Source organism: Onychomys torridus, chromosome 18 (genome assembly GCF_903995425.1).
Source record: "Onychomys torridus chromosome 18, mOncTor1.1, whole genome shotgun sequence".
NCBI classification, from domain to species: Eukaryota; Metazoa; Chordata; class Mammalia; order Rodentia; family Cricetidae; genus Onychomys; species Onychomys torridus.
This window is the reverse complement of record NC_050460.1, coordinates 1,292,327-1,307,857: the sequence shown is the minus strand read 5'-3', so window position 1 is coordinate 1,307,857 and position 15,531 is coordinate 1,292,327. Positions and strand designations below refer to the sequence as shown.

The window sequence follows — 15,531 nt, the reverse complement described above, 5'->3', positions numbered from 1 at the left end:
ATTAACAGAGATGATCCAAATGATTGAAGAAAGTAATTTTGTCTGACATGTGGATGATAACCACAAGGACCTAAGATTTCAAAGGGCTGCCATTTCCAAGGAAAGTGGGCATGAATTTTCTGAACCAGTTATAAAATTTTTAGCTTCTTGTTTTCAGTTATAAAACTATAAATGACACTACAGAGTTGCAACTGATTCATTTAACTCAATAAATATTTATGGTACATGGGAATGATGCCAAGCAAGCTAGATGGTTGGCAACAGAGATGTCTGTGGACAAATGCTGCCCTTCAAGGTCACAGCTTATTGACAAATACAGGTGTTCAATCAGATCAGAGACCTGTTACCTGGCTTCTTTAGCATATTTCCTATTGTAATACACATTAGAAAAACTGGTAGTATGTAAAAATTCAGGATTATGCATAATGCATGACCAAAATGTAGTTTTTAATGTATCTTTTTTTCTGAAATAATTAATAAAGCTCCTTATATTATTGTTGACACTAAACAGATGATTTTTTTCATAATTTTGAAAATCTTTCTTTAAAACTTAGTACTAACTGACTGGAGTTAACTGATAAGTTTGCTTGAGTTGATGGGCCAATCAGTTCAGCCTTGATGGCTGGATAAAGTTTCCTGTGAAGTTGGCTCACAATTGAGACATGTGTAGTTCCAATGGAGCATTATTTTCACACTTCTTTTTGATCTGGCAACTCAACACTCCCTGTCATGATTTTATTGATCTTAAATGTAATTCCTTAAGTTCATGCCATTCTTAAGATGTCTTTGAAACATTTAAATTCATCCTTCAAGAAATCATTCTTATTTTGTTTCCTCTGCTTTCTGACATCCACAACTCAATATTAACCCAGGACAGTTAGTTGAGAATGGAAAATTCCATGTCAATGAGAAGGAGGGAGAAAAGACAGGAAATAACAAGGTTATCTGAAAGTTGAGCTCTGGCCTCCTTTCCTATTAAGAGAAAGGAACCCCTGTACAGACTATGCAATCACAGTAAAATAGCTGTTAAAAGCATCCACAATAATATTGTGCATGGGAAAGCATTGGTGCCCAAGTTCAAGGAAGGAACGAGAACAGTGGAAGAGAAAGGAGAAGAAAGAAAAGGCAAAAGTCAGTGCCAGACTATAGTGGTTTTTGTTTCCTCTGAGACCTATTTACCTTTCCCTGAAACCACAGTTGGGAAGGTTCTTTCAAAGACCCGATACTGAGATAAAATTTTACAGAATGCATTTCATGCAAAACTCCCACACAAATGAAAAGAGCCTCCAACATACTCAGCAAGCAGGTGTAGCACTCAAGAATTATATATATATATCAAATTTTCTGAGAGAGGGGAAAGTGATCAATAATTTCCAAACTGACCTAGATACAGTTTTTGAGTCAAACTTTCACAGCAGATGGAAAGATTTTGCCTGACACTTACACACACACACACACACACACACACACACACACACACACACACTTTCTGACAAGACAGAATGACAGAGTGAGCATCAGTGGCCCAAAAGGCCATAATAACTTAGGGGGGAAAAAAACTGAGAGCTAGGGTTTTATGTTTTGAATTCTTAATTTAGAAGTGTTCCTATGCAGAAATAAGACTTTGAAATTGTGGTGACTCTAACAGATGAGATCCTTCCAACAACATTTATAAACGCTACAATTAATCCAGTAATTTATTTTATTGATAGTGTACAGTTAGGATGTTAAATGGTCTGAATGTATTACTTCTCTGAGTTAAGCACTTTACACATTATAATTAAGCAAAGCAAAGTTAAATTCATACAGATAATTTAAAAAGGCAGTGTTAAAATAAATGAAATAGGCTTATTCTCTGCACTTGATTTATTCTCTGGAAGAAGACTACCACACACAGTTAAAGATAGCAGAGAGTCCAAGCTTTGCCTATAAGCTCATTAGCAGAGCCTGGATCTGTGTCTAATTTCTTTGACTTGGAACATAATCAGTTCTTTTCTTCAGTGAATTTTTTTTGCAAGTAAATATCTTTTCTTCCAAGTAAAATATTTAAGCCACTGAGCTGTTGTGCTTAGAATCCACAAAGCCACACACCAGAAAGTTGTTAAGGACTATTCATTTTCCTTTAGATGTTTTTTGACATTTGGGAAGCATTCTGCTTTTGTATTCTTATGTGTGCCTGCATGCAGTAAACACTAGTTAAATATATCTTGAATTCTTTAATCAAGAAATGATTTCTACCAAGAGTGATATAACTCTTAAAGAGTTCCCAGCAAAATCTTAAATCCTTTCCCCAAATCTTACTTCCTGAGTGCACTGACATTTTTAATATTTTGCACTTTCAAGGAAAAGGCTAACATGAACAACTCCTGCTTCATACATGTACTAGATACTTCTACACAGACTGGGGTACTCCATAGTTTATAGCTCAGAATAGCCCTCTACTTAAGATAATAGCCTGTCTATTTAATGTATAAGGGAAATGGGGCCACGTCAGATTTTTTTTTTAATTCACCATTTTTATTGTTTCTTTTTTATTATTTTTATATTTGTGTTTTAATTTTACACATCAGCCATGGGTTCCCCTGTCCTCCCCACTCCCACCCCACCCCTATCTTCCCCCCATCCCCTCCCCTCCATTCCCATCTCCTCCAGGGATAAGACTCCCCTGGGGATTCATTTAAACCTGGTGGATTCAGTACAGGCAGGTCCAGTCCCCTCCTTCCAGGCTTCAGACATCAGATATTTTTAATGGAGACATTTTATTTTTTTAATGTTTACTTATTAGTATTCTATGTATGTGTGTATGCTTATATTGCAGCATGTGTGTAAAGATCAGGAGACAAATTTGTGCAATTGGTTCACTCCTTACAGTTTACAAGGGTTTCTGTATCAAACATGGGATGAAAGGCTTCCATGGCAAGCAATAGCCATCTCAAGAATAGCCCTACTCTAATATTTTACCATTTTAAAAAGAGATTTAACTTGGCACATTCACACAATTAGGAAAAGGAAAGGTGGGCTTTAGATCTAGATTTGTCTGATTGCACAAATTCTATTCTCTCAGCTGTATTACATTGCTTCCTGGATAGAAGTTGCAAATTTAACTCTACTCAAGTAACTTCTGCAAAATGCTAAGATTTTGACATTAAAATGTGACTTTATAGGCATGGTGGCTATTATTCTATAAAAATTATGATATATAACTTGCTGCAGAATTTTAGACCAAACATTAGATTAGAATGGAATTTATACATCGGCATTTGGTAATTTCTGGTGACTGAGGGAATAATGAACTGGGGCTGTCCTGAAATATTCAGGAGGATAGGTTTGTTCATGTCTTTACATGTTTACAGAGCTCACAGTTTGGTGCCAGGAAACTTTTACTGCTGTTCCTTCCATACTGACATTATGGTACCAGGACCCTCACAGATGTGCTATTATTTTTGTAGTCCCCCTTTAAGGCAAAAATGACTGAAACAGGAGATTTTACAGAACCTGTGCTTCTTACCTCATCTATGTTCTATTTCAGGGTAGGGCCCAGGGATCAAATCTAATGTCACTGTGAACTGATCTGCCTGTGAGTATAAGAACCCAGGCTCTCTTCTGTCTTCTCTTTCCATAGCCCTAGGTAAAGCTGAGCCTTGAGTCATCTACTGGTAGCTATACAAACCATTCTCGTTCCATTCTGCCAATCACTATGAGATGCAAAATCCTACAGTGTCTTTTCTGCCTTGTTTCCAGCTACTTCCAAAAACAGAAAAAACTACTAGAAGGCAAACTTAGTCCTCTAACTGTGATTCTCTCTATAAAAAACAACCCTCTTCATCCCTTCCCATTGACCCCATAGTTCTGGTGAACAAACACGTGTATCTTGTCAAACTCTAATAGTTGTTTTAGACATGGATTGGCTTATCTGCCAGAATCCCCTGGGAAAAGAGTCTCAGAGAGGAATTGTCTAGATCTGGTTGGATTGTGAACACATGTTAGGAGGATTTGTTAATCCATGTGGGAAGACCCAGCCCACTGTGAATGGTACCACTCTCTAGGGAGGAGGAACTGAACTCCATATGAGTGCTGAAATCAAGCGTGCAAGCAATCATGTATGCATTCGCTGTTTTCTGCTCTTGACTATGGATGTGAGGTAACAAGCTCTTTGAAATTCCTGCCTTGGTCTCCCCACAATGATGGACTGCAGTTTGTAATTGTAAGCTGAAGTGAATTCCTTTCTCCCATTCATTGCTGTTGGACAGGATATTTTACTGTAGCAGGAGAAACGAAAGCAAAACAAGCACCAGCTGAGTGACCAGCCTCACTGAAACAAGGACCCCTGTGCACATAGGTGGGCTGGTTACCAGGACAGTCACAGCACCTACATCAAGTCTGTGCTTGAGTACACTATTTTGTGTCTTTCATGGTCTCAGATTTTGAGCTTTCTCCCATAAGATTAAAGTGCTTGCAAAGCTGAGGTGAGTCTGAGAATTGAACTCATAATCACCTCAGTTTCCCACTTATCAGGGAATCCTTACATTTATAACAATTGTCTTAAGATTAACAGTAATGTAAATACACAAGTTTTAATATTCTGTTACTATTTTTATTTACTTACTTATTTTTGTGGTTCATAGATTCAAACCCTGGCCATACATGAGTTAAGTGAGTGCTATGCCACTGAGCTATGTCTCAAGACTTTAAAGTGATGATTTTGGCCTGTGAGACTAAAATTTCAAAAATTGCTACCCAGTTATTTTCATAGACTTGTCTTTTAAGCAGATCTGTTTGTGAAACACAATAATTAACTGTAAGTTTGTAGCTTATCCTTTGAAAGTATTGATAGAATTGTATCATAGCTACTAGACTATGTGTAGCTACAGAAATAAATACTTACGCTGGTAGAATTCAAAGTAAAGGTTTTCAGATCCACATGACATCTAAGAGACTGCATGTGTGTCAAAGGGTCTCCTTCATGTATTATTATTATTATTTTAAAGCAATTTTTACTTGGATCAAGACATGGGAAGGGAAAATGACTGCTTGAGGATTGAGTGATCTTACAACAGAGTGGCTGTGCACATATCTTCCTAGCAAAGCAATCATATCAGTATGGCCACATAAGCATGCTTTACTCTAATCCATCTATAAACTAGACTTACATGTACAAGGGGCCTTTGTCTTACTATCCTGTGTTCTGTTGTGCTCTCTAGCTCTGATGCATGCTTTGGTGTTTGGAAATGTGACTGCCATCATACAGAGGATGTACTCCAGATGGAGTCTGTATCACACTAGAACCAAGGACCTAAAGGATTTCATCCGTGTGCATCACCTGCCTCAGCAGCTCAAACAGAGGATGCTTGAGTATTTTCAGACAACCTGGTCAGTCAACAATGGAATAGATTCAAATGAGGTAATGTGCATTTCTTATTTTGACATTATCAGGCAGAAATCACACATTGTCAAGTAAAGGGATGGTGTTCTAATGTAGGCATAAGAGAGGGACACATTTACCAGCCTTTTTCTATCTTTGTCTTTGCCATCATGGGCCTACATCCTACAATCCTTTATGCATTAAGACTGATGTTTTTACAAAGCCACTCTGTGATGATAGTTTTATAATGTTCTACTAGTTTATTCAATGAAATGGATTTATTTTCCTTCTCATTGTGTTTTTTGAAAGTATTCATCCTTAAGACAGTTTAATGTCATAATGTTGGGTGATTACTCAATGTAAACTTGGTGCCATGATCCATAAAGTTAAAATGAAGTAAGCCAAACACTGAAAGGTAAATAGCACATTTTCTCTCATATTTGAAACTTAGTAACAAGTATTTTAAGCTTTGATCTCTGCATATGATGATGATACATTGAGAAAGGCCAGTGGGTCCAAGCCCCTGTATCTATCCGCAACAGGACTCCTGACAGAAGTGTCACAAGCCTTCCTAACAGGATACTTTAGAATTAAAAAAAAATTCTCCAGGTTTATTATCAATAATAACTACTACTACTACTACTACTATTATTATTATTATTATTATTATTATTATTATTATTATTATCCGGTTTATTATTTATTATTTGGTGATACATAATTAAGGTCATTGTCACTATATAGCCCTGGAGATTGTACAGAGGAATCTCAGAAAATACATCAACCATGGTGTCTTGCAAAGTCATTGACTAGCCCCAACTTGCCACACTTTTCTTTCTCCCTTCCTCTCCCCAACAGCTTTTGAAAGACTTTCCAGATGAGCTACGTTCTGACATCACAATGCATCTAAACAAGGAGATCTTACAGCTGTCCCTGTTTGAATGTGCCAGTCGGGGCTGCCTTAGGTCTCTGTCTCTTCACATCAAAACATCATTCTGTGCTCCAGGAGAGTATCTGCTGCGCCAGGGAGATGCTCTGCAGGCCATCTATTTTGTGTGCTCAGGCTCCATGGAAGTTCTTAAAGACAGCATGGTATTGGCTATTCTAGGTAGGTTTGGGCTGAAAACTCTCTGAAATTTTACTCTGGAGTATGAGGAATACAAAGTAGGGAAGAGGTGATAATTAGTAAGGAAGTTGGCAAATTACAGACACATGTATGACTCCTTATTGGGTTCAATTGACTTAAGTGTTATACATACCATATCATGAATTTTATATGAACCAAGTTCAGGCAGTATAAATATAATCTTCATTTTAGAAGTGAGTAAATGTCCTCTTAGTTAACTGTACCCAGATTCCATGTATAGTAAAGTCTTTCTGATTTCTAATCACAATGCGTACAGCCTCCTATGGAATAGCAGCTCGTTTTGTGTGGAGAATTTCTGTATTTTGTGAAGATCCAGTCCCAAGAACATTAGAATTTTTATCTGTGCCATAAATAGAGCAAAAAAATAACTTAACTTTGAGAACAAATTTCATCACTGCCATTAACCTAATACTGCTAGGGTGACGCAAGCTCCTTTTAGTTCCTCAAAGAAAACTAACTGTGAAAACTCTGTGCCATGATGTTGACTTCAAATACTAGACATAATTGTTTTTCATTGAAATATAAAGGGTAGCTGTCAGAAAATGCTATGTGGGCTAATCTGGAAAAAAATCATTTCTCAACTTTATGAGTTTCTTTTCGAATTCACTTTCATTTGTTTATTCATCCAACTCTTACTGAGGATGGCAGTGAACTGGACAGTGGTCTGAGCACTAAGAATGTGGGTTACAGAAATTGCTAGAAGTTTTGCCTTTATTGGGTTTAAATTCAAGAGAAGGACAAGATGGAAAATTTGCCCAGGGTGTGGGGAGGTTGAGCATCAGATGAATCCCAGGTACCTTTTAAACTGTGATGTAATACAGCAATGTCTAAAATCATGTCAGTAAATGGTTAACACAGCACTTTTTGTTCTAATTTTCTAAGAAACTGATTTGTGAACAATGTCTTACAAAGTACTTTGACACATGAGATGTTTAAACCTTCACAGAATATAGACACAGATATAGAAGCATGTTCTGATTCCATAATGGTAGGCCACTGCCTGTTCCTTATCTAAAGAATATATATCATTTTATGTAAGCTCTGTCAGTCTGCTACTGAGGTGGTGAGCTTTCAGACAGATTATATTTTAGAAAAGAGAAGTGACAATTCTTGAGTCCCAAATATAAACCAGTGCCTTAGGTCCATTATCAAGTCCTGAAATCTTGTCAGATCTGAATGTGTTTTCTAAATTCATCTCCTGAAACCCAGTCCTTGGCAAAATGGAATTAGGATGTGGGAACCTAGAACATAATTAGTTCCTTCCAAAGTGGAAGCCTCAGAGAACCACTTGGCTTTTTCTGCCACGATATCACAATAAGTCAGTAGGTAAGAAAGAGAAAGTTGGCCTTTATTATACATCGAACCTACCAAAGCCTTCACCTTGGATTTTTCAACTCCAGAACCATCAGAAATAAGTCATACCTTAGCCGCATTATGCTACAGCATAGCTAATAGACTATGACATTGTGACTGCATCAACTAAAAGGAACTAGCTGGTGACTGAGTGAATCAGAAGCTTGTGGCTGCAGCCTTCACCGCTTCCTGTGAACTTCAGCTTCACTAACAGCGGAAGGGTGGGGCTTGCCCTTCAAGATTTGGCTCAGTTTTTATTAGCCTTCTGTGATGTTCTCCTCTATGTAAGTGCAGAAGATGCTAAAACAGTCCCTCTATCTTCTTCTTTTGATTATCTCTTTTTGGTTAATTTTTTTTTCATTTTACATACCAATCCCACTTCCCCCTCCTTCCCCTTCTCTGGACCCCACCTCCCCCCAGTCCTACCCCCCATCCACTCCTCAAAGAGGGAACAGCCTCCCTTGGGTAGTCAACAAAGTCTGGCATACCAAGTTGAGGCAGGATGTAGCCCCTGCTCCCTGCATCAAGACTGAGCAAGATATTCCACCATAGGGAATGGGCTCCAAAAAGCCAGCTTATGCACATGGGATAAGTCCTGGTCCCACTGCCAGGGGCCCTACAAACAGCTCAAGCCACACAACTGTCGCCCACATTCACAGCTGGGGAACCTACATGGGACTCTCCCTCTTCTTGACTTGCAAAGTTGAAGAACAGTCCTTCTACCATTTTGTAATTCTGGCTTAGAATTGACAATGATTTCTAATTTGCTTCCAAAACATTGTTTAAATTCTATTTCCCCATGGGTTTCCCTAGTGCCACTGAAACTTTTATAGCCTGCTGATTCTCTTATTGACACAGCCTACTTTTGAGAGCATCTGGCCATTTTTTCAGATATGACATACATACAAGCAGACATAACAGAACATTTAAAAATAGTCAGGCTTTTCTTTTAATTATTGTCCATTTTTTAATTTGGTGACTAGCAACAGTTTTAGGAATGAAAAATGAAAGTATAATCCATGATATTAGAGCAAAAAGGTGCAAATTTAATGGCTTCTATGTCACTGCTATAGCTTATAAAACATGATCCAATATTAATAATTCTTGTTTTTAAAAATTACTTATTGCTGAAAGATTTACTCAATTGCTCTTTTGCTCCATGCTCCAAATTACTCCATAAATTGTGATTTTATGATGGTATTTCACTGCTCTGCTCCCACCATGTCTGTATCAAAACTGGTATAAGTTCAGCTTGTCCCATGATCATTCTAAACTCTGGTATGATGCCACAGACAAGTGAAGATCCAAGGTTAACATGTCAATGGAATGATGTAACTTTCTTAATCATAATTTTATTTTATGCAGCTCATTCAACCTACACTGCATTATCCCACAGCACATACAGCTTCATCTTTCGTCTCTAGTTACTTAATGAATTCATTCTACCACTGAAATGAACTAGCGGTCTTGTGAGAAGAAGTGTTTATATAAGAGCTAAAGCAACACCATCTTCCAATTGGCACACAAAAGCATTTCCAGATCTGATACCTGGAGAGACTTGTCCCAGGAATTTCTCATGAAGGCAGAAAATGGCAATGAGTGATAAGCAGTGTCTTGGCAGATGATATTTATCTTCCTCTATGTAATTAATATCCCTTTTTGTTATTGTTATTGATCCTCAAAGACCAGCTCTGAAAAGATGGAGACTACCTATAACCCACAGTGGGCAGAGAAATCACTCTTTTCTTTCAGAAATAAGGATACTAAGACCTGGAGTAGTTAAGACAATAGTTCAGGAATTTCAAAACAAAAGCAGGAAGGAATCCACAGAGCAATTACTGAGGCAAAGAAGCCTAGCCAGAGCTCAGTGTGAGACTCAACCCATTGTCCATGCTCCATGAACACTCACCAAGTCAAAAATAAAACTGGAATTCTTTCCAAGGTACCAAATTTAACTAAGTGTTTGCAGTATTCTTCTGCTTATAGTTATACCACAGCAACCATAAATATGAAAGTATAGAAGTCTTAACATTTCTCCAAATGTCCCTGGCATAATAGAATCTTTTACATGACAACATCCTGATAATCATCCCGAAATAGACAAATGTAAAGTTTCTGCACTGATTACTCCGTCTATGATTATATCTTATGTCCATCTTCAACTTTACGTTGTTAAGCAACTGTGTAGATTTTTAACAAAACATACAGAAAACATAATTTCAAATTTAGTTACAACAATAGGTCAGGCTTGAATTTTTCCAGACAACATGACCAGAAACTAAAAATATAGATTATAATAAGTTTTGTTTTCTTCTGCCAAAGTAGACTTAATTTCAAAGTTTAAGTCTAATATTAATTTGAAGTTAATATTTGAGAGAACTTAATAATTTACCTTCAATTTTTTATTTCATACACATTCTGAATATATCAAGCATATGTGATTAATTTCATGTTTCCTTTCACTGATAAATAGAATGGGCTTTTATGAGTTTCTTGTCAGGAATTTTATTTCAAAAATGCTGAATACAATAAAATATAAACATTTAGAAATTAGATGGAAGAGCTGTGGCCACCACCACCACCACCAGAACCCAAGCTGGAGCCAAAGCGCTGCCAGGTGAGGAACACGACTTGGAATTTTGTGTATTACAAATAATATGGCAGCAGCTGCCAGTACCCACAGGGCCTCATAGCCGCTCTGAGGAACCTGAAAGACCCATGGAGGCTTCAAGGAACAACTAAAAGAAGGCAGGTATTATGGGAAGATGCTTTTAAAAAGTGATTTCGTGGAATTGGGGAGGGTGGGGGGTGGCATAATGGAGCAGCAATCACAGCAGAGAGAAGCCGAACTAGAGATGTGGAGTTGGAGGCTGGTATGGTCATGTGGCAGTGGTGGAAAAAGACCACGTTGCTGAGTAATATTGGTCCTTGGGCCACCCAGAAGCATAGGCTACCACTGGGCTTGCCTTGGCCTTTCGTCACACACCATGCCAGTGCTGCTGCGCCATCTGCAGACCTGACCACAGAGTGGAGCCTCTCTGCTGCAATTGCTGCCCCTAGCGTGACTCTCCATGCTGCGGGGAGGAGAGCTTGAGGCCACTGTCCAAGGACTACAAGTAGGATGGCTATAATGGCTATGCCTGGCGTGGCCAGCACCAAGGGCAGGGTGAAATACAATGTTCTGGGACTCTTCCGATCCTGCCAGCAGACTCACTGCCCAGCCACAAGATCACCCTGACTTTGAGCAATAAGATACCACAGATGAAGAATGGTTCATTTTCTGGATTAAGTTTACTCCAAAGACTTCCTTGGTCCATACTGCCGCAAGAGTCCAAGTTGATGTCTGTGATCCCTGATGCTGCTGGGGACCAGGTAGAAACCATGTGGAAGTTCATGATCTGTGCTGCCGCCGCCTGCTATGGGAAGTATCTTGCAGCAGTGTCAATGACTGCAGACTCATAACTGAAAATGAGAGACATTGAGGCTTCTGTGACAACCCCATTCCCCCCGCCCCCAAAAAAGAAACAGTCCAGACAGGAAGCTATTGAAGACAGTCCTTAAAAACTATTATAAAGATGCTGATGTGTAGCTCATCACAGTTGACGGCTTCTGGCAGGAGGTGGGGGAAGGGGGTTGTACTCAATTTTCTTTAAGAGGCTCGCCACTGGGAATTTGGCCACGCTCCAAAGAGTATGTGGGCAACACAAATTGGACTTGGTGGGTTTTTGGTTCTGGGTTTTTTTTTGCAGGGGAGGAGGCACAAGGGTGGGAGGGTAGATCTGGGGAGAATGGGAATCAAGTGTGATTGGGGTGCACTGTATGAAATTCCCAAATAATTAATTAAAATATTATATTGAGGAAAATTATAAATGAAAGAAAATAATGGATGTGGGGCAATTTACTTGGTAACATTCCCTTTTTAAAAAGAGATTTATTATGCCAGGCAGTGGTGGTGCATGCCTTTAATCCCAGCACTCAGGAGGCAAAGGCAGGCAGATCTCTGTTTGTTCGATTCCAGCCTGGTCTACCAAGTGAGTTCCAGGAAAGGCGCAAAGCTACACAGAGAAACCCTGTCTTGAAACGCCCCCCCCCCAAAAAAAAGAGATTTATTTATTTATGTATCTTATGTATATGAGTGCTGTGTCTGCATAGCATTCGGATCTCGGTATAGTTGGTTGTGAGCCACCATGTGGTTGCTAAGAATTGAACTCAGGACCTCTGGAAGAGCAGCCAGTGATCATAACTGCTGACCATCTCTCCAGCCCACTTGATACTATTTCAGTGGTATGGCCTCCTTAGTATTGAGGACTGTGAAGCTGTTGGCCTCAGTTTCTTACAAGATAGCAAAAAGACAGTTTAGATAATCATAGTTAATCCCTGGGAACAGTGTTCTTTGTAGAGATTCTCTAGAAACCCAGGTTAACACCAGTGCCTAATGTTCTCTGTGAAATACTTCTGTTCCTCCAACCTTCAGCCCAAGTTTGAATTAAAGGTCTCTTCATGTCTTTTGTGTGGCTTCTGGGTGACTTTATGGTTGTGTCCAAAGTACAGCAGAAGTTAAATTCAGTAATTTCTTTACCCTGGGAAGCTGTTTCTCCTTCCTGGTACTTTCAAATCTTGAAATCACTTAAAAGATATAAAAGATGAAATTGTCCAATATTGGCTCATCAGCAAACAAGGAAGTTAGCTCCCAGAAGGCAGCTGAATTATTCTAGACAGCAGTATTATTCTAGACATCAAGGGGAATTAGGATACATTGGTCCCATGAGTAGTCATCATGTGAGACCCTAGTTTTTGGTCTGTTGACTTCCTGTCTAAGGGGAGAAAGACATTCTTTCACTGTCACAAAACATGACAACTGGGAGGCATGCTCTGATGTTACATATGCAAACCATGGCCTGAAATGTTCAACTCTTACCCCTGACTCAGAAGAGGGATGGAGATTTTCTCCTTCCAGTTCACCCCTGTCCATCTTGGAGACATGATCACAAGTAAATGGAAGAACCTTAGTCTGTTGAATCACACTTCTGTTACTACCAAAAGTTCTAGAATCTAGACAATATGTTTCCTGATGCACTGACCTGAGAAGTTCAGAGCCATTTTTTCCACCTAGGAAAATCAGTTATTACTACCCCCTGAATAGTTAAAGTGACTGACAAATTGACTGGTCCAAAGTCATTTTCCAAATTCCTCCAGAGAGCTGCTTAGAACACATGGATGATCTAGGATGCCTAGACCAGTGTTCACAACCAGTAACAGTTTATCCACACAGGACATTTGACAATATTTGAAGGTGTTAACATCTTGCATACAACAACAAAAGAGCAATGGAGCCCCAACTCTCTCAGTACTGCTGAAATTGAGTATCTCTGCTCATAATGATCTTCTCTTTCTTGTACAATTGAGAGAAATGAAGTCTGTAAGGCAAATAAAGGGTCTGGGCCCCAGTTGTTCTGCCTTTTTTCAAAACGATATGGTTCTTTTCTTTTCACTCTTCCTAGGGAAGGGGGATTTAATTGGAGCAAATCTATCAATTAAAGACCAAGTGATCAAGACCAATGCTGACGTGAAGGCTCTGACCTACTGTGATCTTCAGTGTATCATCCTTAAAGGTCTCTTTGAGGTCCTGGGCCTTTACCCTGAGTACGCACACAAATTCGTAGAAGACATCCAGCACGACCTCACATACAACCTTCGAGAAGGTCATGAGAGCGATGTAAGTCCCCTTTCTAATTAGCACATGGCACTGGGGATCAGATATAACAGTAGAGACAAATGTCATAGCTTCCTTGTAAAGGGCTCTGCAGGTAAGGTATTCAGCCCCCAGCTAACTGATGGAGTTACTAGAACCTGCAGTCCTTGCTAACATGCAAGGAAAGGACTATTTGTAGGCAGTTTCTTGCTTGCTCATCTTCATGTGTTCATGTCTAATCGCAGTTTCAGTGATACACAGTATTTATCTGGAAATAGGTAACACCTCCAATATTTGAAGATTCCAGGAGAAAGTATATGGGTCAGAGTTTGCTGCATGTTCAGTCAGCCCTTCAACTGCTAGACAGGAAATTGCAAGAAACTAATCTTTTTGTTAAAATGGTACCCCAAACAATCTATTTCAGAGTGTCCAAATTTTCATAAATGGATTCAAGCCAAAGACTGTCACACTTAAAGCATAATGAACATTTTGTGCAATTATATATTTGCATCATGTTTCAGTTTATACAAACAGCTTTCCTGTCAAAATATGTACTATACTGTGCCTTGTGTTTAAGCTGATCATGAGCATGACTTTGTTAGATGTGTCAGTGATAATGACTTAATAGGAATAATTGTTAAAAGGCAAGCCAGAACATGCAGGTTATTGTATAACAGTCAGTGTCTTGTTTCAGATATTTGCAGCACTCAGAGCTTTAAGAAACTGTAGTTATGACTAATCCACAATATGCAGATATTTTGGGTAATCATTAGCATTCACTCTTTTGAAAAATAGACAGAAAAATGGGTATTGTATATTTTTTCATCTAGGTTTGGGGTATAAGTGATGTTAGATAAATACATGTTATCCCATCCTCTCCACTGGTAATAGAAAATGAGGGTCAATATTTATTGGCTACCTATTACTCTAAGCAATCTTCCTATATAAAGCATTTTATTAATTAAAACACTGTTTAGGATAAGTGTTAATCCATTTCTGTAGCAGAACAGACAGATTCAGAGTGGCTGTGGTCATGCAGACTTGCAGGTAGCTAGGTCAGTATGTGAGAACAAAACCGAGGTTTAAAGTCTACTGTTGAGTAAGAAAGGTCCTGCCTTTTTCTGAAATAATTCCCATGCATCTCATGCAATAGACTGAATCTTAAAATTCAAGGTGCAGTTTGTATTCTCCATGACAGTATAAAAGTCACAGTTTTAAGAAATATAACATAATGTTTTGAAATGTACATGCATTATTAAATACACAAATCCTACTAATTAATATATGTTTCTTACATTCATATTCATTCATGATGACAACATTCAAAATGCTCTCAGCAGTAATCAAGTGGACAACATGTCATTGTTAATGATAGTCACTATGCTGAAGTAGAGATGAAATTTTGTGTCCTTGGACCAATCTCTCCTACCTGCCTCAAGTAACTGCCATCCTATTCTCAGCTTCTAGGATTCCAGCTTTCTCCAGATTCCACATAAAGGTGAAATCATACAGGATCACATGAGGCTTATTTCACTAAGCATATCCCCCTCCCAAGTTCACCAATGTTGTAAATGATAGAACTTCCTTCTCCATCAAGAGTGACTAGTATCCCAGAGTGCATAAATACTGTGTTTTCTTTATTCATCTGTTCATTGATAGACATTCAAGTTGATCCATGACTATTGGGAAGAATGTGGCAATGAGCATGAACACACACATATCTCTGGCACATATTGGTCTCAGCACATTTGCATACATAACCAGTAGTAGAATTGTTGGATCTGTGGTAGCTATACTTCATGGTCTGCTGTGTGTTCCCACCCACAGTCTGTGAGGAGTCCCTCTTCTCATCTCCACCAATAGTCACATCTCAGCTCTGTGACAGCAGCCATCCCAGCTGCTGTGAGATGATAGCTCATTGCAGTTTTATTTTGCATTTCCATGATTAGGAATGACGCCCAACTCCTTTTGAATATC

General features: G+C 38.8%; 1 protein-coding gene across 1 annotated transcript in view; it reads left to right on the top strand.

Moving 5' to 3' along the window:
* The window catches only part of Kcnh8 (potassium voltage-gated channel subfamily H member 8), a 256,364-nt gene that overhangs the window by 180,855 nt on the left and 59,978 nt on the right, over window positions 1–15,531 (top strand). Inside the window, exons 9-11 of the mRNA XM_036168043.1 lie at window positions 5,202–5,401; window positions 6,221–6,470; window positions 13,364–13,578. Of these exons, the coding sequence (XP_036023936.1) occupies window positions 5,202–5,401; window positions 6,221–6,470; window positions 13,364–13,578 (665 nt within the window). The remainder of the gene's footprint in view (window positions 1–5,201; window positions 5,402–6,220; window positions 6,471–13,363; window positions 13,579–15,531) is intronic.